General features: G+C 41.5%; 1 protein-coding gene across 2 annotated transcripts in view; it reads right to left on the reverse strand.

Moving 5' to 3' along the window:
* The window catches only part of SCG5 (secretogranin V), a 26910-nt gene extending 4371 nt beyond the window's left edge, over window positions 1-22539 (reverse strand). The window contains exons 1-5 of one of the 2 annotated variants that reach the window (XM_026051809.1): window positions 22480-22539; window positions 20866-21088; window positions 8904-9053; window positions 5788-5900; window positions 648-701 (exon numbers count right to left, since the gene is read on the reverse strand). In XM_026051809.1, the coding sequence (XP_025907594.1) occupies window positions 648-701; window positions 5788-5900; window positions 8904-9053; window positions 20866-21088; window positions 22480-22497 (558 nt within the window). In that variant the 5' untranslated portion in view covers window positions 22498-22539. Of the gene's footprint in view, window positions 1-647; window positions 702-5787; window positions 5901-8903; window positions 9054-20865; window positions 21089-21999; window positions 22057-22479 lie in introns of those variants that run through there. The other variant, XM_026051810.1, reaches the window with a different exon arrangement.
* Window positions 22540-24665: the final 2126 nt, after the last annotated feature.

Below are 24665 nucleotides of genomic sequence, written 5' to 3' on the forward strand. Positions count from 1 at the left end.
ATGTAGTGAGATGCATGTAGTGAGATGCATGTAGTGAGATGCAGAATTTCTCTGCAATACGTGGATAGATCTCGTTCCTTGCGTTAGAGCCAGCAGAACAAGATATTGTTCACCTTTGTTGGTCAAGCTGCTGGGACACGGTGACACAAGTTGTGAGGTAAACAAAAGTGTATTGCATTGGTCAATCAAGTTGTATCTGCCATGTATCTGTCATTTACACCTAAACAGCTACTGCCGTGCATGGGTAATTAATTTAACCTATATTTTGAATGGGAAATTTAAAATCTAGTTTAAAAAGAGTTTAAATAATTTAAAATGTTTTTATGCAAACTGTTTTGCATAAAAAAGGTTAAAAAATAATACAAAGTAGGGTTTTTTTTTAAATTAAAGATTTGCATTCAAGTGCATTTTCTGAAAACACAGCAGCAGGCTATTTAGAGAAACACATCCTATGCTCAGGATTGCAACGGAGCAAGTTGTGATAGTCACGGAGATTCTCCAGCTTTAAGCACTGTCTAAGCTACCATGCAAATGCCTTAGACTAAACATAATCCAAGTTATCACGCAGAATGTTCATTTCAGCAATACGATTTGAACTTTGCTGCCGCTGTCATCTATAGGGCTAGTAATAGTATTTTGATAGTTACCCTCTTCCTTCTTTTTGGACCACCATTAATCTTCCCAAAGAGTAAATTCTTGCTCTGAAAAAAAAAGAAAAAAAAAAAAGGTAGTCATATATATACATATATATATATATTGTTTTTTTAACAGCAATAATGTTAGTATATGAATATTTAGAAACAAGTTTAGATGGGTTTGTAAAGGGAAGATGCACTAATAGATATGTGGATGCTGCTGCTAATGCTACTGCTGCTGTTGTGCAGTTCTTGGGGACCAGTTAGTTAGTGTCACCAACCAGGGGAAGCTCAGCAGCTTTTCCTGCAAGCCGTTCTGCGTGCCTGCCTGTGCTCAGGGCACCGGCGCTCCAAGTACGTGCTGGAACAACGATATAAATAGGACATTGTACATGTAAAACACACCTACTTATTTAAAACAAAACAAAAGATCAGAGGGAGTGAGTGTGTGAAAGCCCTGCCTCTGGTATGTCTTCACATTGGAGGTGACACCAGTAAAAGAGCAAAAGTGTTTCCCTTTACAAGCGATTTTCTAATTCCTGCTAAAAACTGCAATCAGTGTCATTCCTACTGTTTTGTTGTCTTTGCTTGTTTCATTCCAGATATCAACGCTTCCCAGTGCAAAGTTCTGCTGAAATCAGCTCAGCGACAACCCTTTCTTTGTTTAAGTAGTGCCCTCAATAAAGTTTCTCAAAAGCATTTGGTCTATAACATTTTTAATAGACTGAATCTTTTAAAAACTGCCAAAAACATCTTGGCAGAAAGGAAAGTTATGATGATGAGGGGAAAAAAAAAACCCCTCTGACCATAGTTTATATAAGTGCATCCACATATTGTTATATTTCATACAAGTAGTGAATTCTAATAAAGTCTAGAATAACACACACATGCTCAACACATTTTGTTTCAATTGTGTATTACAAAGAAAAACAAAACCAAACTCTAACCTGAAAATGGAAGGAGAGAAGAATTACATGTATAAAAGCAGAACACTGTATAAACAAGACCATTAATTCTGCTATAAACAACTGACCTAACGTTGATCATATAAATAGAAAGTGTAATTCTAGTGAGGGACAAATTCACCAAACATTTCTATTCTCTATGCAGCCTTGATATGAGAAAAAACAAACATTTTCAAGTGTTAAAATGAAATCTGCCAAAATTGTCTGTTTTGTACTCCTCGTGTACATTAAACCCCAAATTCACAAGGCCTATTTCTTGTTTAACCTCGATTATTTTATTTCAGCTGTGCCAAAAGGGAACACAGATGAAGTTGGCCAAGGGAGACATTCTTGACTAGCCATTTATGCAAACTCACGTAGGGAAAACTTAACATCAAAAAACCAAACTCCACAGATGTGTGAATTATCCTCTGTAGGAAAGAAAGCGCACTGACATCCCTCTTCATAAACTGGTTGACCTTACACTTTTCATTAAAAGGGAAAATATTGTTTCTGAAACAAAAGGAATGCTATGACTACTGCAGCTACATTCCTATCGCTCACAAAAATTCCTTCCAATTGAACTGTTCCTGCTCAGGAAAATCATATTTTGCTTAGTCTGCTTGCAAATGTTTCAAGACGATAGCTACTATTATATGTATAGTATTACATGTAGAGCAAAACACGAGATCACAGACCATAAGCTAAGCATGTGCTGGTGTGATGATGATGAGCATGGAGACATAAAGCCACCAGCCATAAAGGCTGGACAACATCAGCTGTTTAACTTGCTTGGAAGCACTGGCCATTTCTCATCTCACACCTAAGAAATCAGGCACCGTGTTCCTCGAGATGAAGATAAAACTTATCTGGAGATGTGCGACGTGCTGCACTTCTGAAGGGAAATTCTTGATTGAGAAGGAACATAGAGGGGGACTCAGGTCAACTCTTAGCCCTTCCACGACTGTGAGCACCACTGTGACCTTGTTCCTCCAGCTTCCCTTGCACCCTGCCCAGGTACCCAGCTTAGGTGCTGTGGGTTGGGATTTGAGCTGAGCACCTGAGTGAAGATACTTGTAACCAACTAACTAGTGCCAGAAAACCTTTCACAGATCACTGACATACGTGTAAGTCAATGATAATTAACAGCTTTGTAATCTCAATTTGCACAGTGATTGAGCAAAACTAGTAAAAAAAACAACCCCAAAAACCCCACATTCACAAGAATTTATACCTTGAGAACGGCTTTCTCTTGTCCTTAAAGCAGGCAATTTATAGCCTACTACTAACACCAAGCATGACTTGATTACCACTTTTGATTATACCAAGCATTTGATTACTTTAAAGTATCCATAAACAATCCATATTTGCTATTGGAAATTGAAAAGGGCTATTTGACTTACCATAACTACCCTGCCTAGTAATATTCACTGCCATGCATATATTTACAAATCTGAGCTGGCAAAGAAAGATGCACTTAAAATTACTCTCAGTAATGGAAACTGGAAAAAAAGTGAAGCCCGAGAGTGACTCCTTCCAGGCTTTCATTAAAATTGAGAAGGAAGAGGTAGCAACTCCCTTAACAGGGGGTTCCATTTTGTGGCATATTTAATCCTTACTTTCCATTTACCTTCCTTTCTACCAGCCTAGCTCCTTGCAGTAGATCTGATAGACAAAACCAGCATTATTACTCCTCTGAAAGTGAAATATTATTCATTGCTACAGTAAAAAGAGGTGTTTTTGAAAAATATCATTGTCTTTTAATTTCTTCTTTGTACTGACAGTCATATGAGAAAATCTGTCTCAAATTCCCTCCTCTTTTTAAATCCACCATGGAGCCTGCTCTCAGATGCCCGCAGGTAAGTATGTTGACATATGTTGATACAGATGAGAGTTTCACAAAGGTAGGGGAAGAAAAATAAAAAAGAGAAAAAAAAATGTATGTGTATCATGATCTATATATTTATATCTTTAAATGCCTTATCAATTATTTATATATAATATCTAACATCTATATCCAATCATAGACTGTTGTATAAGAATCTCAAAAATTGCTTTGCAAAATGCATTTTACCCAGGGGTAATATATAGGTCCCACAGCTTTGCAGGTGAGATATCAAATTACTAAAACAAGCAAACAAAATATCTGTTCCTTTCCCATGATTCAAAAACAAGCAAGTTATCCTCCTAATGCAACTTGGCTTGCAGGGGTCAGTGAGACGCTGCGGCTGGGAGGGCTCTGGACCTCAGTGACAGCCTCGGGCCTTCCGCAGCGCCCGTGATTTTGTGGAGCTGTGTATATCATATATCAATGCAATATTTACATCCCCTTTGGGCATCTAGTCAAAGCTCTCTCTGCCAAAGCAGGAGCACAGAGGGTTTTTTTGGGGGTGGATATGTGGATACACATAGTGACCTACTATGCAGCTCACAGTCTGCCAAGTTCCTCATTTATGACCCATCTAACCTAGATGCCAATAAGTGACCTAAAACTAGAAGATCTTATCTGCTTTATCTCTTCATTGCTCTTTTATAAAGTCTCAGGTAGCTAATTTTTAGAGTGCCATTTTGCTCCTGTTTTTCCAGGGCACAGGGGGGAACACCTATAAAAGCAGATACCATTATATTTCCTGATCTTTTTAATGCACAGTAATGCACAATGAGGAGGCAGTCAGGGCAATACTCCTGGATCTCGGCAGAACATTTGATCATGTACATTACCAGCTGTTTCATCTCTAATTAGAAAGATCTGGACTTGGCTATGCTGCAGCTAGATATGATTACTGTATGGGACTTAGCAGTCTGCTTTAATCCATGCGTGCGTAGTTTTTTCCCTGAATTAGCAGTGATGGATGTAGAAATGAAAAATTAAAAGACCAGTATTCACTAACGATTACCTATCATTTGTTAATATATATGTTGCTGATGACAACACAGTATGTACCCTGATTCTGAAATATTGCAAAAGGCCAAAGATTTGCAGAAGTGTTTTTATAGTCTTCAACATGGCATTATGAAAATAAATTACTTATGAATAATAAGAAAACTAACAGCATTATCTGGCATAAATAATAAAGTTCACCATCTGGTGTTTTTAAGATGAAAAGCTTTGATGGTAATTACTTAGAATGCAACAAGAGTTTCCAAAATTTGGATTTTGGCATGATTCTCTCTAGAAATTTAGCACTCACATAAGTAATTAAGGCTATAAATCTTATACTGGTTTGATTATAAATGATGAATCATTGTCTCATGATTACAGCAGGAACAGAGGCTGCCAAACATGTCCATTTACCAATATACGCTTATGGAACACTGCGTTAGAGTCATCTTAAATAAAGTGTTATAACAATGTATAATGAGATTTCATGATTTGTTCTAGAAGCATAAATTATGGCCATTGTTATTGTTTTCCTGGCGCCTGAAGATGGATTTGGGATTGGACATTTAACTGATGTAATCTAAGATTAAGCTGCAGAGCTCTTTTTGGAGCCTCTAGCCTGCAGAAATAGCCCTCCTGGAGTTATTTAAGTCCTTGCATGCATAGAGCAAGGGTTTTGCCCTTAGTATAGCGGTTGTGTTTATTATACACAATGTATTAAATGGGTTTCTGATATATATATATATACATATATTGTTATAGTACAATCATTTCACCAGAATGTATCGGTGTTCTGCTTTCATGCGAACAAGAGCGAAGAGAAGGACAAGAGACAAGACTGGACCGCAGGGATGAGCAATGCCCAGCAGGCTCTGTCCCTGTTCCAGGGCTAGCATCCATCCCTCACGCTTCCCTCTAACCCTAATTGTTCGCAACAGGCTCCAGAACAGCCTCAGTTAGCTCCCCCTGGCCACAGGGAATCCCCACGAGTTTTCCAGACCTAGACTTTTTAAAGCCACGTTCACTATTGACTTGTAGGCTGCTGCATTTACCAAGTGCATACATAGTTATCATGCTTTAAGAGAGGTAATAAAACAAGGATTTCCATTTGCTTTTAATAGGCTTTACATCAATTGCTTTCCACTTTTCTGAGCACTTTTTTCCCCAAAATTTTTAAGGGTAAGTTAATCTTTTTAAAGAGTTTCCCTTAGGGTGATAACTTTTCCAGCAACGAATACAGTCTACTCCTTGTGACTTCTTTTTATCTCATGGAGCAGGAAATACCCAATACGACATGCAGCAAAATCAGGAAGAATTGTGTACTCACCCACTTGTCCATGTTGGGATAGTCGTGCTCTGGATCAAAAAGGTGTTGGTGCAGCTGGTATTCTCTGCTGAACTCTGCTGTGTCTGGGGTGTTTTCTAGGCACCCATCAGCAACTATAAAAGCATGTTAGAAAATACTGAATGCCTAGCATCTTTAAATATGTGCTACGAATATGCTCATGTTTAGGGTCAAAATTCTTAAAAGTCATTGCACAAAACATTTAGAGAATGAGATGACTGCAAAATACCACTTTTTCCTCTTTCAGGATTAGTTTGTCAGTACATACGCAAATATTTTTTCTAAAAAAAATAAAACTAAATGAGAGTTCAAAGCTAAATCCATTTATTTTCCAAATCCCCCCACCCTCCATCCTCTTTTCTTAAAATCAGTGATTGAAACTAATTTTAGGTAGAACTGCATGTTATTCTTATTCAGGGAGGTCCTATTTTTATTTTTAAATGCCCACAGGAAGTGCTGGAAATTGTTTAAGCAATACTTTTGAAGCTCATGCTACAATGACTCTGTGAGCAAAGGCAGAATTTCCTTTACTAAGCAGCTATTCATGGAGCTCCATTGCTGGTTTGCTACTTTGTTCAAAACGGCTGCAAATCATTTACGCATCAGAGTTCCCATAAAAGCGCAAAGAGACCCAAGTTTTGTGCTGAAGACACTTCTGAAGATTGGCAACTGATCCGGGGCATCCAGGAACAGCCTTTAATCACAGCAGATTGCTCCACAGATGGTGCCATGCCGGATGCAATACCCTGTTTAAAATATTCTTATTGACTTGCCACCAAAAGGAAGGGATCTTTGCCCTAAGCAAGGATTCAGAAACACTGGCCCAGAGCAGGGCTTTGGATGGGACCTGCCCCTGGCCTTCCTTTGCATGCACTTGTCAGCACCGTGTGCTCGGGACCTTCTTGGACTTGCCCCAAGGGATCCTCCAAAGCGGGAGCTAATGCTGGGCACCAAGCAATAAGGTCTGCCAGAAGGCAAGACACTCCAAAAGCTACCTGTGGGCCTTTCTTTCTGCCCTTTTGTGACAATCATGGAAAAAAAAAAATATACACACACACACACACACATATATATATATATATTTGCAGATGGATTCTTTTCCTGTGAAATGCAGGAGGAGACAATAAAGGCTTAAATTAAGTATGAATTGAAGCGAGTGTCCTGGGAAGATTAGCATCCTGGAAAGCATCCAACAGATGATGCATTCTCTCTTTTCTCCTCAGGAGAAGGAAAATAAAATTGCCAATAGGAAACGGAAAAACTAACACTACCGGCTAACTCGGGACCTGTCAGAGTTTAGCTAGCAGCACCAAGCAGTTATTTCTGTCCCTCTGGGGACAGGACCATCTCAAGTCGAGAAGCAGGTGGCAAGAGAGAGGCAGCAGCCCATGTGGCAGCCTCTGTGCCCTTTGCCAGCAAGCACCAAGGCGAGCTGGCCATGTGCGTGCCCTCTGCGACTGCTTGTCCAAAAGTCTCCGGCTCCAGTGCTCCAGGCGTGTGTCTTCCCACTGTGGAATGTGCGTATGCAGACAGGGACTGGAAAAATTGTTTTCCATTAAGCAAATCCACAGACCTGATTGAGGAAGGCCTCTGGTAATTTGTATGCATAATACAGTTTTAACAGTCACCACTTGAATTTCCATTTAAGGCTCTGAAAAACATTTTACTCTAATCCCAGTAGATATTATCTCCACTCCCTGTGTACCTATGACAGAGCAGCTTATCTGACCAGGCAGCACTTTCCCAAGAACTTGCCCCGTGTTAATATCTGACTCTATTGGTTTTTTTTTCACCTAAAAAAAAAGGAAAATTGAAGGGATTTTCAAAGTCATTTCTCTGGATGCCAGGGTTTTATTTTAGCTATCTAATCACTAACTGAAGCCTGACGGGCAAGCATGCAAGACAGAAAGTCTGTGCATGTGCCTGTGTGCATAAGGAAACATAAAACCATCATTCATAACCTGTCAGACAATAGCTGTATCGAACAAAAAGGAAACTTAGGTATTATTTCAAAAGAGATGCAATCACCATCACCAAAGGGGCTCTAATAGAAAACATTAGTGAGGACTTTTAGATTTTCTTCTCTATTTTTGAATGAAAAGTGAAAATACTGCCTGCAAAACTTTTCATGACAAATACTTATTTTCTGATTACTTCCGAGCTAGTTAAAACATTTTAAAATAAGAATATGGACACCTGCTTTGCATTATCCAAATAACACAAACGAAGACTAAGCAGAAAAGACTTTGAAAAGATCTCTTGGTTCGCAAACGAAAATTGAGAGAAAATGGAGTGCTCATTCCCAGTTCCAGCTCCCATGGCAGCCAATGGGTGTTTTACTACTGCTCTCAATACTGGAAATCATTCCTTGGCTCAATTCATAGGAAAAAGATCAGTTCCCCCAGGATATGCTTCTATCATGCACATGTAGTGCTACATTAAAGATCCCCGGGCAGCAGCCACACGCATGGTTTAGCTTGGAGAGGGCATAAACTAAGGGATGTACCGAGTGACCCAGGTACAAGAGCACTCCGATCCTCGGCGCCTGCGTTACCTCTTGCAGAGCAACTCGCTTGTAATGAGTTAGGGTATGTCCACGTAGCTCTCCATTTCTTGGCGTAGACGTACCCTCAGTGAGCTATAAAGCCACATGGATAGGAGCCAAGGTATCTTAAATATTGACTCATGGTCTGGGTTGGAGATCAGGGCAGACAGCTTCATTCCTCTGGCACAATGAAAGTCTCTAAAAAAAGGGTAAATCTCATCTGTACAGAACGATAACTTTTTACAGGGGCCAGCTGAAAAAAGCGCTCCCTCCAGAAGAAGACACTGTCATAAATCTCACCATCCTCTACTTGAAAATTAAGATGATTTCTTTGACCTCACCTTCTCTAGAAGTCATACATCAACACAAAAGTTGCACATAAAAAAAAGGGGGAAAAAATCTGAAATCTCTGATTGTTCACTGTTCCGCTCCTAGAGTGGAGAACAAATGGGCACACCAATGACCGATGACCAGATGTCGCTCTGCTCAGTACAGAGCTGACAGAGCCAGCTGTATGATGAGTAGGGATGCATGAAGGCTATAGCAAAATTACCTGTTTTCCCAATGGGGCAAGGATTTGGAGGGTCAGGATATCCTTGATCGTCACCGAAATCCTTTGGTATATTGTCTCCTGTCAGCTCAGCCACAATATTTGGGATATTGCCATAAGGACCCAAGTGCTGGAGACCTTCATGAGCACCACCTAGCAAAGAAGATTTATATAGATTGTCTTTGTAAAAGATTAAAGGTTTAAGTATTTTAGTTTCTCCAAGAAATATTTCTTGATTAGACTTGGATATAAAAAATATATATATAAATATTTTGCAGAGGTTAGATTCCCCAAACCTCTTTCCAGATACATAAACCTGTGACCTAAATCAGGTCATTTTGCTAATGCAAACAAAATTACAAGACAAACACAGCCACTTACTATTAATCTTATTAATATTAATCTAATACGTTTTTTCCCTTAGCTATATAAGTTATAGGTAAGAAAAAGGAAAGAAAAGCAAACTTTCATTATCAGAGACAATAATGGCAATGTATTTTGGTGAAGTATTTACTGCACAGTCATCTGCAGCCAGGTTCCTGTTCACTTCAACAAGTAATACCCAAGCAAGATAGTATCATTCCAAAAAAGCAAAGTTAATCATATTATAAAAAGAAAGAATACTGTGTACAGCCTAGAATTTATATTTTCATTTTATTATTAATAATATTTATAACAACATATTAATATCAATAACATCAATAAATTAATCTATGTGAAAACACCCAAGAATTATATCCAATTTGGTTCTTCACAGCTAGAAGAAATATCTTTGGGTTAAACAGCTTCTTAAATACAAATCTGAGTTTCCTGCAGTAATGGTGAAAAAATGATTAGTAGTTACAGAATCACAGAATGGTTGTGGTTGGAAGGGGCCTCTAGAGATCATCTAGTCCATATAGTTAATGGAAGGCTTGCATATGCACACCTACACTTTAGTCATGGTACGAAACATCACGTTCAGGAGCTTTCAGTACTTTTATTTAATAGATTGGTTCTAGACTCAGGCTCTGATATTAGCACGACATCCACAGAGGGCTGAGAGTGCAGCTCTCCTTCCTTCCTCCACACATCTCAGCTTGAGCTCCTTGCCTTTGCCAAGTACAGGCTTCCAAGGCTTCCAGGAAGGTTTTGAGAACCAAGTACAGCCCCTTTTCTTTATATTTCTTTTTACAAATATTTACGTGCTCCAGATCTTTTTTGCACGCATTACTGGCCAAATGCATCTAAATGCTAAAGCCCAGCTGTTTGAGGAGTTCTCCAAGTACTATTTTATAGTATTCTTTTGAATTTAAATAAAAACTTAGTTTCAAATAAGTTTTCTTACCCCTGCCATTAGATAAGTATTCATACTGCAGCAACAGCTAGCATAGTTTTTGAGTACCAAGAAGGCTGTGTGACAGCAGAACAATTTTTTTTAAACTCAATGTAATGAGGGATAACAAAATAGATTCAACACAGAAATTCCACTAACAAGGAATGAGAGAAAAAAGAACTTAAATGACAGAAAAATATGAGCAAAAGAGTGAAGGCAGACATAACCATCTGGGTGAATAGCACAATTGTTGTCGTATCACCAAATAGTCTCTAAACTTCCATAGATCCAAGCGACCAAAATAAAGCTTCTGAACATGAAAGCTGCTGCAGAAGAATCATTCAAGTCCTCCTGTCCAGACTTATAAATAAATACTGCTACTATAACTTGTATGTTTGATGTGGCTAGGCATCCTGAGCTAACAAAACCACTTTCAAAAATTGCTAACATAAGGTAGTCTTAACAAATTATATACCCATTTCTACATTCTGAAGTGGCAGTTGAGTCAAATTGACTCGATTTTGCAAATAAACAACTGGAAGCTGACATTATAGCACAGAGGCAAGCACATATATTCCCATTTTATTTAAGTCAAATTCTAACTAAAATGCTAATTTTTCCTCCCCAAACACAAATTTATTATTTTGTAGTGCAATGTTTGAGGAAGTTCTACAGATCTGTAAGAAACACAAAAGAAATGAAGAAATCTTAGAAAAGCTTTGCAGATGTGTTATGAAGTTTTTCCCTTGTAGCTGATCATGAGTCTTTGGACTGAAACCGGAATACCGATACCTTCACTAGCAACTTTCTTTTACATCTACAGACTACAGACAACACAGAGATGATGCTTTTAAGAACAGTACAAAATCACTACAGCGATGAGATTAAAAGAGCTGTCTTATGACACCTAATATAGAGCGTAAAATATCTCTCCCATACAGAGCTCCTGCATATGAAGATTGATTGCATATTTGTACTTAAAAGCACGAGGTTACAATTCTGCTGTAAACTACAGAATCGCCTAATCAATATGTGCTTGAATATCCTATATTCAAGGCAGTTCACTGTGGGACAATCCACAAGATACGAGCGTATCTATGCTTGGACTTGGTGCAGACCTCTTGGCACCAAAGCTCCATCCATAAAGAAAACAGAGTTACTTAGCAGGCTCCAGCGTGCTATATATACGCATGTAAGTTTAAACTGACTGCCAAGAATTCCCTTGACTGCGTACAAAACCATCTTTTCATATTAATATAAAGGATCATTTCCTTTAGGGATAAATGTTCAGGATTGTTTCAAGGTTTTTCCTTTCTTTCCATAAGAACTAGGGACAATAGCACCTGCTCTGCTGCCATATTTTTGCACACTCGAGCGATTTAATAGCATTAGCAAAGCTTGTTCCTTATAAACTGTGATAAATAGTTGTACTCTGTAAAGACTGCAATAGTACAAATAAAACGCTCTGGCTATACCAAATAGGGGTATTATGTGCATGTCACAAACTGCGTTAGTTTTGGTATTATAACGTTACTGATTTGAAAAAACAGATTAGGATTATGTATATTGCAGGTACCAACTCAAAACACTGCGATACAAAATATACACTATCATGTAAAAAGACAGCATGAGATAGGTCTCTAGAACCTGGACCACATCTCGGCACAGAGAAAAAGCAAAAGCAAGTAGGACTAAATATTGGGGAACCTGCCCTTGTTTCCTACAGAAGGGAAGTGTCAGAGATGCCATCATTAAATCACTTGAAACTGGCTTAGACAAAACCTCTCAGTCCTTTCCCGAGAAGGGATGGGACACACAAATTCCTGTTTTCCCCATCTCAGCTGTACAAACTGCCTGCACACAAGAGCAAAAAGCTCAGCTCCCTTTCTGGTGCAGGGCACTGGTGTGAGCACCCAATTATTTTACTTCCCTCCACAGAATGAAGCACTATTGGCTTTGGTCATTTAGACTGAAGTCTGTATTTCACACTTAAGCTTTGGATTTCCTTTAAGCTGCTGTATATATGTAGCCATCTTCTGGCCTCGTTTCAGTGAGGTGACAAGCAAGGAAAGGCTCTGCTGGAGAAGAAAATCCATGTGGGGAGACTCTTCTGGTGGCTATTCTGGCTGCTTGAATTTCACAAGCAGAGGGCCCTTTGCTTCCTGAGAAGCTCTATGAGACTGTAGCCTGGGCTGGTCTCCAAGATCTGCAAGGTCTATCAGCCTTCTGCTGTAAGACAGTTCATGAAATGGAAACAGATAGCAATCTGAGATGCAAATCCATCCTCACTACCTTGCAAAATGTTTTGTTAATCTAAACTACTAGTCCTTATCACTGGAAAAAATCATCATAATAATTTTGAGTGTGTCATCTCTGCTACAGGGATCGTATTTTTCCTCTCGCTGTGACAGCTTTCCATGCTATCCTAGATCAAGTATTTCTGTCGCCAGTTACCTTGAGCTATCTGCCTTTCCTGTGTTGTCATCACATTCAAAAGCGATGCCTCATCCCTAGCCAAAAGCAAGTTTGCCAGGATGCTTCCTGGGGCTCTTGCATCTTTATACGGCACCACGTCCATTATCCTCCTTTTCCCTCTTTTATTAGCTGCAAGATTCCCCATCAAGCAATCTAAGTCAATTTGTCCCCAAAATCTTGACTGCAAAAACATAAATAGTACATTTTAAATATCTTTATAACATCCTATAAGCCTTGCAGTCTCAATACCACTTTTCACCCCTGCATCTTTAGCTAGCTTCATCCTAGGGACTCAACTCTTCTTTGTGGCCAACATTGACTCAGGTGAGGAAGTGAGAGGCATGCAAGAAGGCAAACATCCTCAGGTTTCCTCTGTTCTACAGGAGCTACTGAAAAAGTGAATAGGGAAGAGAGGGTCCATTTGCTGGAGAAAAAGTACAGGAGAATCAAGAATGGGAAAAATGCAAACATAGGCACCTTCCTTTCTCATTTTATAGCCAGTCTGGGGAAGTCCAGGCAGACAACGCTCCCTGATTTCAGGAGCAGCTGTTATCTCTTAGTGGCATAAAGTTTCTTAAAACTATGAAGATTAATTTTCCTTTTGTTTTCAGAGGGAAAAAAAATCATTTCAGTGTGTTTTTTAAAACTTTAAGCACATATCACATAATTACTGATCTTGTTTTCTGTGAGTGGTTCAATTTTTACCCCATATTTTAACTGCTAAAAGTACAAATGCTTACAGTAGGGAATGCTTTCAATTGCAAAAATATTAGGACCAAAGCAATGCCCTCACCTCTTCCATGAAGAATTTATAATTGTAACTTACATGCCATTGTTACTCATTACTCAAGCTGCATGCACAATAAAGAAAACAGCGGCACACTGGTTGACCGAGCACAAAAGCAGCCCCTTACGTCTCCCTCGGTTGAGCGGTGCTGATTTAATGGAGCCTAATAATTTCCTCTCAGTCCAAGCAGAAAGCTTTCTCACCTCGCTGGGAGATAAGGGCTCCCTTTTATAAACAAGGCTGGAGCAGCAGGAAGCAGCAGCAGCTGCCGTGACCCTGGCTAGAGGCAGGAGCAGAGCCAAAGAGCCCCACATGCAGCAAACAGCATCCAAGGCCACCAAAGGTGACCTGCTGCACCCCATACAGGCAAATATCCCAACGGGAGCACTTCAGTCACTGGCATGGGCCAGTCCAAGTGATCCACCAATGTCGACAACCTTAGAGAAAAGTACTTCCTTCATGCCCGTGATGTGAAGCGTGGAGGCACCGGAGTTGCCCAAGAGAGGTCCATATTGTCCATATACAGTTTTGCTCTATTTCATGAAGTTTATCACTTTAATTCTTGTAAGACTTTTACAGTATCTTTTCATTCAATCAAGTAAAGGAGAAAAAAAGCTTTCCTCCGGCAAGTTGATTTAAAATTCTGATGGAAATGGAGGAAATTAACATGATTTAGACAGCAGTTACAAAAAGGTATAAATCCTGCTGTATAAGATGTGCTCACAACTTGCTTTATTCATGTAAAGGACAAGCAAAGAAAAATTCTTACAAAACAAGAGCACCTCATAATTTCCTCAATCTTCACTCTTTTGAAATAGTTATGAATCACACTTCATTGCTTGATAAAATTTTACAATTTCATATTAAGTTTCTCTGTATAATCTCCTAGCACTATAAATACTATAAAATAACACAGCAGCTGTCATATTCTATCTCCTCAGATTTCTTACCTCTCTCATCAGTTTATTTCTCTTGGTAATCACATAGAAAAAATAACTGGGAATTAAATTAAAAGTGCATCTAATTAATTGATCCCTTTTAGCTACACAGCTAATTCCACATAAAGGTTCACAGTCCCAACTCCCTCAGTGACAGCCACATGAAAACAGCAGGATACAGGGAAAAACAGGGATTCACAAACTTCTGCTGCATCCCCTGGGCAGCACCCCAGATCTGAGGGCTGATCTCCCTCTCCATAGATCCCATAGATATCCCAGGCAGGCAAGCACATGCGGCACCTGCGCAGCCTGTATGGGGCTGGCTATTCAAGGACATGGCACCACTCATGCCATTTGCTTCCTAACTTTTAAACTCAGGAATTGGCATTCTAAATTGCCTTTCTTACAACACCCATCACCAGCTGACACCCCAATTCTGGTTGCATTAGACATTGCACTTTGGAGAAAAAAAAAAAAGGAAATGAGAAAGAAAGAAAGAAAATGGCAGGCATTTTTAGTAATATCTATAAAAATCCAGATGTCTATCACATCAATGTATTAAAATATGTAGTCCTGCCCTTTTTTCTTTTCAGGTTTCAGATTTGTGATGGCCACGTTAAATGTGGTAGTTATATTTGCAGGGCTTCTCCGATAATTTGCAAAAACAAACAAACAACAACAAAATAAGTATCGCTAGTAGAGTGATGCCGAGGGTTGATTCTGCTCACTATGTGTCAGGCCCTAACACACTCTTTGACTGAAGTCACACGTGCCTCAGCACAAGCCGCCCCGCTGCAGACCTAACTTTGCCTGTGCCGGGGCCTTCTTCTACGGAGCAGACACGCTGATCCCAACGCCCGTGGCTGCGCTGCCTCTCCGTGCTCTCCACAGGCGGCCCCGAAGCGGCTGTGGGAGGTCTGCCCCACGCCGGGGGACGCAGCCAGGAGGGCAGCATCCCTGCCACCCCAGTGGTGACGGTGCCCACCCGCCACGGGGATAACTTCTCGCCACCCCAGCGCCCAGGGGTTGGGGGGTGTAAAGACGTCGCCAGCCCCAAGCCCGAGGGGCGCCGGGGTCGCTCCTGCAGCTTTCGGGCGAGGAGGACTTGCCGGCCCTGCAGAAACGTCCTCCTGGAATGGGAGCAGCCGCCTGGGGTCACAGGCTGGACAGGTCGGCGCTGGCCCTCGTGCTTCTCCCATCAGGAATGCGCAAACAGCACCGTTATTAACCAGGCATGAACGCCGTGCCCGAGCAATCCCCACACATTTCTCAAAAGTAGGTCTCACGCAACATGATATTGTCTCCGCTCCTAAGTAATTAACTGACAGCTGCGAGTGAAAAACATGAACATAATTTTCCAGACTTGAGTTTGGTCACCTCAGTCAGGTGAGTTACAAGCTGTAACTGCCTTCTTCTAAAAGGTGAGCAGGTCTCTGCTTCCCTCCAAACCAAACTAAACGTCTTCCTTTGGGCAGCAGCCTCTGCAGGAGGGCCAACCTTCCTGAACGAGGCACCATTTTTGCTTCCTTTCTACAAATGATCCGGGCAGGATTTAAGGGACATTATTTAATGCTTCCATTCAGGTTGGCAGCACTAAGCCTTTCTGAAGGCTGAAAGCTTTAGAGTCTCTGGGCTGTCATGCCAGCACCTATGTCAACCACAGCTTCCTTTAAAACATGCTAAAACAAACAAGCAAACACATAAAAAAACCAACCAAATCAGGCCAAAAAATCCCGAGATATTTTTTGGAGGACTGAATTATAAGGGAAGCAAAAATGCTTTCCCAAGGAATTGTAAGCAGGCAATGTTTTCAAAAATAAAATAAGACTTTTTAGAACCAAGAAATAAGGCTTTAAATGGCCCGAGGCGAGCTGCTGCTGCCCTCATGTGTCTAAAGCAAGATTTTACTGCTCTCCTCCACATGGTACAACGGAAGCTCAGAAAGCAAATGGTTGCACAAATTTAACACCTGTAAATTATAGTATTTCCATGCAAAAAGAAACATGTAACTCCCTTCTTCATAAACATCTTGTCAGGCCGAAAATCCCAGTTTCTATGGTTTTGCAGTGCTGAAGGCATTGGTCCATTTAACATCTATGTTGCATCTTTCATAAAGCATATTATACTGTTTTACTGCATTTTGTTCCCTCTTAACAGCTTCAACCGTGTTGTTCTCAGTGGGATACATGAAGATGGCACAGCAGTACTTGCACGGTATTTTAGTAACAAATAAAAAAACAACTAAAGCAACTCCATTACTAACAGAGAACTCATTATTGTGCCTTTTTTTCCAACCCCTCCCTGATCAGGTAGGTTGAGCTCGGTGTCTGCTGTGCTTACACACGCGATGCACCATCAGCTGGCTGCAGTGCACAGGAATATTCCTATTTTACAGACTGCCCTGATGTAACACACAGGTAAACTGACAAATGCAAAGGGAAGGAAATGAAAGTAGAAACAGAAAGTAGCAATCTAAAGCCTCTAACATAAGCAGAAGCAGTGACATCTCCCTTCAATGAGTAAGCCACACATTTTTGTCCTGTGCATCAAGAACAAAGCTAAGTGATCACTCAGGAAAGAGAACACACGCTGGGTAAATACATTTCTTTGGGAGTGTCCATCTTTCAGCGGCTGCATGTGGTAAACAGCAAGTGTGTGTGCGCTCAGCTGACTCCTGCCTAGACAGCCCTAAACGTTTTTGGAGAGAAAAAAAATAAAAAAGATTTGGAGGTTGTTGCAATACATTCAGACTGGCTGTTCACATCTTAAGTCAAAAAGTGATGATTATTATTTGAAAAGATGAAGATAGCAGAGATGGAAAAAGGGTGTAATTAGGAAATCTGCTTGTGAACTAACAGCAATAGTATTTTTGTTATGTGTAAAATTATGATTTTATTCAGCTGGAAAAAGTTTGTTATAATAATCACTCAGAAATCTGCAAACATTTCACAAGAATAAAGCAGTTAGTATAAACACGACAATATTATCTCAGCTTTTCTTTTTTTTCTTCTTTTTTTTTTTTTTCTTGTTTTAATAAAATCCAAAGCTCCAGAACTTATCTCTTCTTGACAGCACCACATTCTAAAACTATTCTTGATGAAATCTCGACCTTTTCAAAATTCGGTGGCACTGCTGGAATCCTGGCTCTGGTGGGGCTGGTGGCACCCACACTTCCAACATCGCTCCAGATCCACAGCAAATCTATTTGGGCAACTTTTGACTCCCCCAAAAGTGGTAAGGAAAACATTCTGTTCAAAACAATTTTTCTGTAGAGAAATACTTAATTGTTAATGTTTCTTATTCTGAGATACAACATCTGGTCAAAATGGAAAGCAGATGCATGCCCAAACAGTGACAGGGTGATGAGGAGCTGGCACAGGCACATGAACCAGGTTTGAAGTGTCTACATGAGTTGCAAGCTATGTTCTGGAAAATGGACGGAAACCAACACTATTGGCAGCTCAGAATTTCTCATAAATCTGAGATTTTCATACGCAACTTCACACTCCACTCCTTTTACGGAAAATAGCAAATCAAAAAAAAAAAAAAAACCAACAAAAACTCCCCTGTTAAGATAGACCCTCAAGGAAGTAGTGAGCAATGAACACTTTGCTGTGATTATTTCTAATAAGAAAAAACCACTATTTCGCCTCAGTTTGTTCCAAACCCTGCCTTTCCACTCAAACTGAAGACTAAAGTGTTAGTTACAAGTCCCGTCTCCACCAGTCCATAGAAAATTTTATTGTGCTGCGGACACGGGCTTCTTTGCTTAAACATAACAGCCCGTGACCTGTGTCTTGTGCTGCTCAGTTGTCTCCTGGTGCCTTGGCCAAGCAGCAGCTGGGACACAAGCAGGCTGCACGAGTTCAGCACAGGTTCAGCACAAACACGATGAGAGAAGATTCTGGTTCTAATTCTAAATGCAACCGTTTCACAGAGAATAAGATCCAAAGCCCCAAACAAAATGAGGGAGATCAAGAAGAACACAGTATTTCAGCAGCAGTGAGAACCGCACTTCATGGCAAGGCCTCGGGGGAGTCGGGCTCAGGTGCCTCCTGCCCTCATCCCTCTCCAGAGGGCAAGGGCTCCGCTCAACTCCATTTCCCATTTCATTTTGTTTAGGAACCGTCAGCAGCCTGGAGCTGCTCGGGGGTCAGCAATGCCAGAGGCTTGGAAAGACAGTAATGAGCGGGCAGAGCGCAGGGCCAAAATGCAATTTTGCAGGCAGACACCTGCATGCATAAGTTAATACATAGAAACCTCTCATAAAAGCAGGCTATTTTAAATAACATTTTGCTGTTCTTTGTCATCAATTCTGTTTCGAATGCACTGACACTTACTACAAGCAGAACTTGTATATTTTTTCCTCAAATTTTAGCACACATAACAATAAGCCAAAGCAACAAGTGTTAGATACTTGTTGGTATGTAATATCTTGGCATATACTGGCAACCAGTATATTAAACTCTGAAGTCTTTTACAATGTAGTTAAAATTGCTGGTGGCGAATGCAATGCTGACTTTCCTGAATTAGCTATACTGTAATTCATGGTGTACATTTAAAAACAAACTAATGGAGCAAAACTTACCAAATTATATGTTTTTAAATTGTTTCAGTATTATATATTATACAGTATTATACAAGAGATCAAATTAAGTTTGGAATTGTAAACAAAGCAGCTGCAAATAACTTTTTCAAAATTTTTTGTGAGCTTAAGTCTCTAACCTGACATGTTAAGAGATATCTGCATGTAGGCATATATACCCGTCACCACTGAAACCAAGGAAAGAGTAAGTGATCTTTATCTGAAAAACCTAGAAGACTTTGCAAGAAGAAATATCTGACATGAAGATCTGATTTGCATGTCTATTTTAACACTGCTTGATATCGTTTATCTCAAGTTTCACTTTTGTAGAGAGTTCTCAATAAAATGTTAAATAACTGTCGTACACTTAAAATAAAGTCATCCACAGCTGATCAAAGGATGAATGTTAAATGTAATTTTTAAAGTGAAATTACTCCCTTTCAGTTTTAATCTGTTATATCCAAAGAAGAGATATCTATATATGAGCACTTTATTAAAAAAAAAAAGGAGAAAAAAAAGGAAAAAAAAAGTCAAAGGTTAGCCCATCCTTTTTTTTTTGTGGTAAGTTGTAGGGCTGACTGGAAACTAGTATTATTCTAGTTCACAGGCACCAGAAGAGTTTCAAGATTTAAGAGAAGAAATTCTTAATCTGTTTTTGCTATCACTGTAATTAAATAGTAATGGCAAACAGCTGAGATGAAATATTTCTTTGTTAGAGGTCCAGATTTCCTCATCTTTTCATTAAAGGCTAACATGCAATTTCTCTGCTTTCAAAAAGATAAAAACTCAAGGATCAGAAACCTGTTATTCCTTACACTTGTAGGGGTAATAAAAAAGTATGGAAAAAGAAGGAGCAGGCGAGTCAGCCTACCTACCTCTGCCAGTCTCTGCTAACTTACACACTCTTGAGTCATGACACTCAACAGGCAAGAAAAGGTGCAGACCAATTTAAGCCTAATCACTGCCACTTAAGGCTGCAGAATAACGATGTATCTAAGAACACTTCTCTAGTAAAAATGTAAGCTTAGGTCAACAGTTATCTTACATAAATGCATATTCAGTTTTATTTCTCTCCTAAAGCTGCCTTTAAGGCGTTTTTATCTTTGACTATGACATTCTTTAACTCCAAATGCAGACCAAGTGAAGAACGAGGACTCAGCACGAGCTTTAAAGACATGGTATGCTGTGAGAGACTGGTTATACTGTGAGAAAGATTTGGAATTCCCTGCTGTTTTCGATGTTTGCACATTAAATGATACATTCAGTATTATGTACGTTCAACCATTCACTAAATTCTCAAAATAAAAGCTAGTACATTACAATTCAAACAACATTGCACCCATGAGCTTCCCACTGCGTGCAGGATCTCTGATCCTTTCCCACAGTGAGCTGCAGTGTCCTGGGGCACACAGGTAGAGCCCCCTGCATAATCCCCTCTCCTCTTGCACAAGAGCATTTTTCGAGTTCTTCTAGTTCACAAATATTTCCAAAAATCCATGGCGTTTCAGCTCTACAGCTCATGTTTGTTTTATACCAACAAAGAGGTAAGTGGACTGTCCGCTGCTACAGCATACTGTATATAAACATAACACAGGAGAGAGATTTTGTACAAAGCCATTTTGAGACATTTCTAGGACAACATAACTTTTACTAAGAACCATTTTTTCCAAATATCACCACTTCTTGTGCCAGAATCATTATTTAAAGGACAGTAAAGAAAGGATGAGGATTTTAAAACAAGCAGCAGGCAAAAACAAGGTAAAGAACCCCATAATTTCAGACACACGCTCACAACAATTATCTGCAGGCTAAGAATTACCAAATTACTGATACATTCAGTATAATCCAAAGTTTAAGTCAACTACCTTCAATGCTCTGCGGACCCACCAGGTTCATGGCCTGGTGTGCTGGATACTCCACTCGGGGTCTGGCAATACCCAGCTGCTCCATCACTCCATGGAGGAGCCTCTGGATATCTGCTTCAGAAACCTTATCGGGGCTCCGAGAGCTGTGGCTAAAGGCTGAGGCCAATCCAAGCAGCAGCAGAAGCGCCACGTTGCAAAGCAAAGGAGTTGCCATTCTGGTCACCTGCGAAGAAGGAAAGAATCTGGTGATAAATGACAGCAGGAAAGGCTCTGGAAATAGCTCGGCTGGTCTTGCTGCGATAAACGCACCCGAGCTCCTGGGGTCTGCGGGAAAGGCGCGGGGTGGGAGGAATCGGAGCAGGGAGGCTCTTGCTGTCGAAAAGGTAGGGGAACAGGAGGAGGTTTCCGAGATCCCTCCGGGCCATTCGCATTTGCTCACAGCATCCAGGAACCAGCCCCTTCAAACAAATAGATCCGCTGCCTCACTTAATGAAACACGTCTCCCTCCACCCCATTTAATATCTTGTTTTAGACAAGTATGGGTTGAACACAGAGAACTCTTCGGGCTCAAGCTATTTTCCAAGCTATATTCCTGCACTTAGAAATGAAGCACCAGAAACCACTAAAGGAGCTGAATAACGTTACTGTTCCTCTCTTAGGATGTTATACGCAATCCGGGCATCAGCTTCCCCACCTGCAACAACTAGCTTTCGTTTGCTCCCCTTGGAAGCCTTTCACTAAATGTTTGCTCTGTTGTAATTAACGTGGGCACAAAAGCCGATAACCTCATTTTTTTTTCCTATTCATTTTACAAGCCTGAATTTTAATTGGGTGATCATTCCCGACAGCTTGTTTTCCCTTCATGCCATAGAATTATGCATACATATACCCATGCATCCATTCCCTCCCCCGCAAACAGATAACCCCCCACCCGCTCCATTTTCTCATCTCCCTGCTTTTCCAGGATCAGCCATTTAAGGATGCTCCACCGTGAGCACCACCTCCCAGGATGCGCTCAGGGCAAAAACAGCGGGGAAAGAAAAAAAAAATAATCCTCTTACAGGCAGGGCTGAAAACACTCTCCGCCACTGACGCCCCGCACCCCTGCCTCCTCCTGCTGCAGGAGGCACCTACCTGCGACCGGGCTGAACCCACCATCTCGGGAGCTTTTTTAAGGGGAAAAATAAACCGTTTTTTCCTCTCCCTGTGTAACCCAGTTCCGCTCACCGCAAACGCGCGGGACGGCGCCCCCCAAAGCTGCAGCTCGCCCCCGAGCCGCCCCCGTCCCCGCCGCACTCACCGCGCGCCGCCCGCGCCGCTCCGCGCCCGCGCAGTCGCCGCGCGCAGCCGCAGCCCCGAGGCGGCGGTGACGGCCGCCTCCGCCGCGGGGACCGAGGCCTCCCCCCCTCCGCCCCCCGGCCGGCAGCGCTCGGCCCTGCGCAGGCTCCTTGTCACGGTACTTAGTTAAAAAAAAAATAATGGGATAAACGGGGTCATACAAAGCCGGGGTTGGATGGGCTCTTCAGCACCCCAGGGTTCAGCTGGATATCATAGTCTAAAAATAACCAGGAAGCTGCTGCTAGACCAACAGCCTGACCGAAAGATGTTACTCACGCCTACAGCCATGACCATCTCTCCTGGATGATGCTTTTTCTCCCATCGTCCTTTTTCTCTCATGCTTTTTTCTCTCTCATCGATGGGTGAGGGTGCCGCGCAAGCACAGGCTCCCACAGGGACAAGAACGAGGCCACCTTCCCGCGGGGACAGGAGCAGGGCTCCCTGTTTCCCGCGATGCACAGGAAGGTTCCCAGGGCAGAGGGGTGAGGAAACGAAGCAAATAAACCCCATGAGCCTGTGAAAGGCCCTCACTAAGGGGAGCCGATCACTTACTGTAGAGCACTTGGCAAAGCAATAACTTCTATAACCTATTTTATGTAATTTGGTAACCGCTACTACCATCAACGTGAAACACTCCTCTCGGGATACAAGAAAACCCCTGGAAAGCCCCAGAAACAGAGCTGCTCTTCACCTCGAGCCCACTCTGGCCCCTGCTTTTGGAGTATCTCACATCTCTGCAGCTTAGAGGACTAAGCTGGACTGTGAAGGGGCAGCCAGAATTTCTCACCCCTTGCTCAGACATGATTGAATTTTATGTACACATAGGTTTATCTAGAGGTTGCTTTGAACCCAATAAGGAGAGAGGCCACAGCTCCCTTTGCTTTGCAGATCACCTTGGTTTGATTTTGGCTTCCCACAGGTTCTGCCTCCTAACCCCAGAGCTTCTCCTAGGGAAGGTCAGAGGCCTTTACTGTATCTCCCTCATAGAGCAGTTCACCTGTTTTAAAGCTTCCCAGATCCTTTAGCCCCTTTCTCGCTAGCTTTGCCCATGCTCGGGAAGCAGGAGCTAGCTGAGACATTTGACCACCAGCGAGCTGCCACTCCTCACGCACAGGCACTCCAGACCAGCAGTGTTCGTGGCTCCTCCAACAAAGGGACATTTCCACTGCAGTTCCCACTTCCCAAATAACTAATCCCATGAATTTAAAAGCTTCTGGGATGCCAATTCTTGTAAGCTGTAAGAAACAGATCAGCAGCAAAGGGATTGTTCCCATTAGATATATGCAAAGGGCTGTGAGGCCTTTGTGTTGCATGAAGATATCTTTCAGTATTTCGAACTATAGCAACATTTAATAATGCTTGGGATCAAAGACAACCCAAGTCACAAAGCACAAGTATTTCTAATAAATCTTCATGACTAAGGAGGATGGCATCCAGAATAATCCCTATTATAAAACCCTGATCCAGAGAGCTCTTCCCATAATAGCAGGTGTTCCATCCTAGCTCTAGAAACATTCAAGTCTCATTAATATGAAAAATACCTGGTACATAGATGGAAAAAGCAATCTCATGTCTCCCTCTTTCAAGCAGAGGGTGACATAACAGCTCACAGCTGAGCAAAGAAACAAGAGCTTGTTCCCATTTCTCACATTTGCTTCATCTCCTTCCGCCCTATTTCCATCTCGTCCCTCCTGCCCTGCATCAGCCGTGGCTGCTGGCAGTTGCCTGGCTCAGTCCATGCCCCTTGCGTGAGGATGGGAAGCAGGGCGCCCTAGGACACGAATTCAGCCTCCTGAGGGACCTGCCAGCACCTGCTGAGAGCAGAAGGCAGCAGCAGAGCTCGGGGAGAAGCTGCCTCTTCCTCGGATGGCAGTGAAGCCTCACCCAGTCCTTCGCTGTAAGAAACAGGCCTGTGCAGCCAGGTTAGTGCTTCCTTACCTCCTGCTGCTCCTCAGCTCTCCCTCATGCTGCACCTAAATCATGCAGCAGTAACAGGGGGTAGTTCAGGACCAGGGTCACTGCAATGAAACAGCTCACACAGTACCCCTGGGAATACGGGGAAGGAAAGGAACAGCAAGCAAGCTCGTCCAAAGAGACATCACTCCAGCATTTCAGAAGCCTAGGGCCCATTAAAATATTTGTTTTGTGCTGTGATTTTGCTAATTAAGACTCAAACTTTAAGACAACAAAACTGAAGCCTCATAGCAGAATTATTTCTCAAAGATTTTTACTTACTAATGTCCCATTCTCAGTCTTCTGCAAGGCTATAAGCTAAATTTTTAGGTCCCTGGAAACGAATGGTGACAGAGAAGGAACAAAAACAATGGTTTTATTAAAACCACGAGCATCCAGTGCTTTCAGCTCTTGCATCTTGCCAAGCAGCAATTTGACAGAAAGCTAATGAACAATTTCAAGTGTTTACTCTTAAATAATTTTACAACCAATGACAAACAGTTAATTGA

This window comes from Nothoprocta perdicaria, unplaced genomic scaffold, assembly GCF_003342845.1.
Source record: "Nothoprocta perdicaria isolate Ctin4 unplaced genomic scaffold, notPer1 scaffold_8, whole genome shotgun sequence".
Classification (NCBI taxonomy): domain Eukaryota; kingdom Metazoa; phylum Chordata; class Aves; order Tinamiformes; family Tinamidae; genus Nothoprocta; species Nothoprocta perdicaria.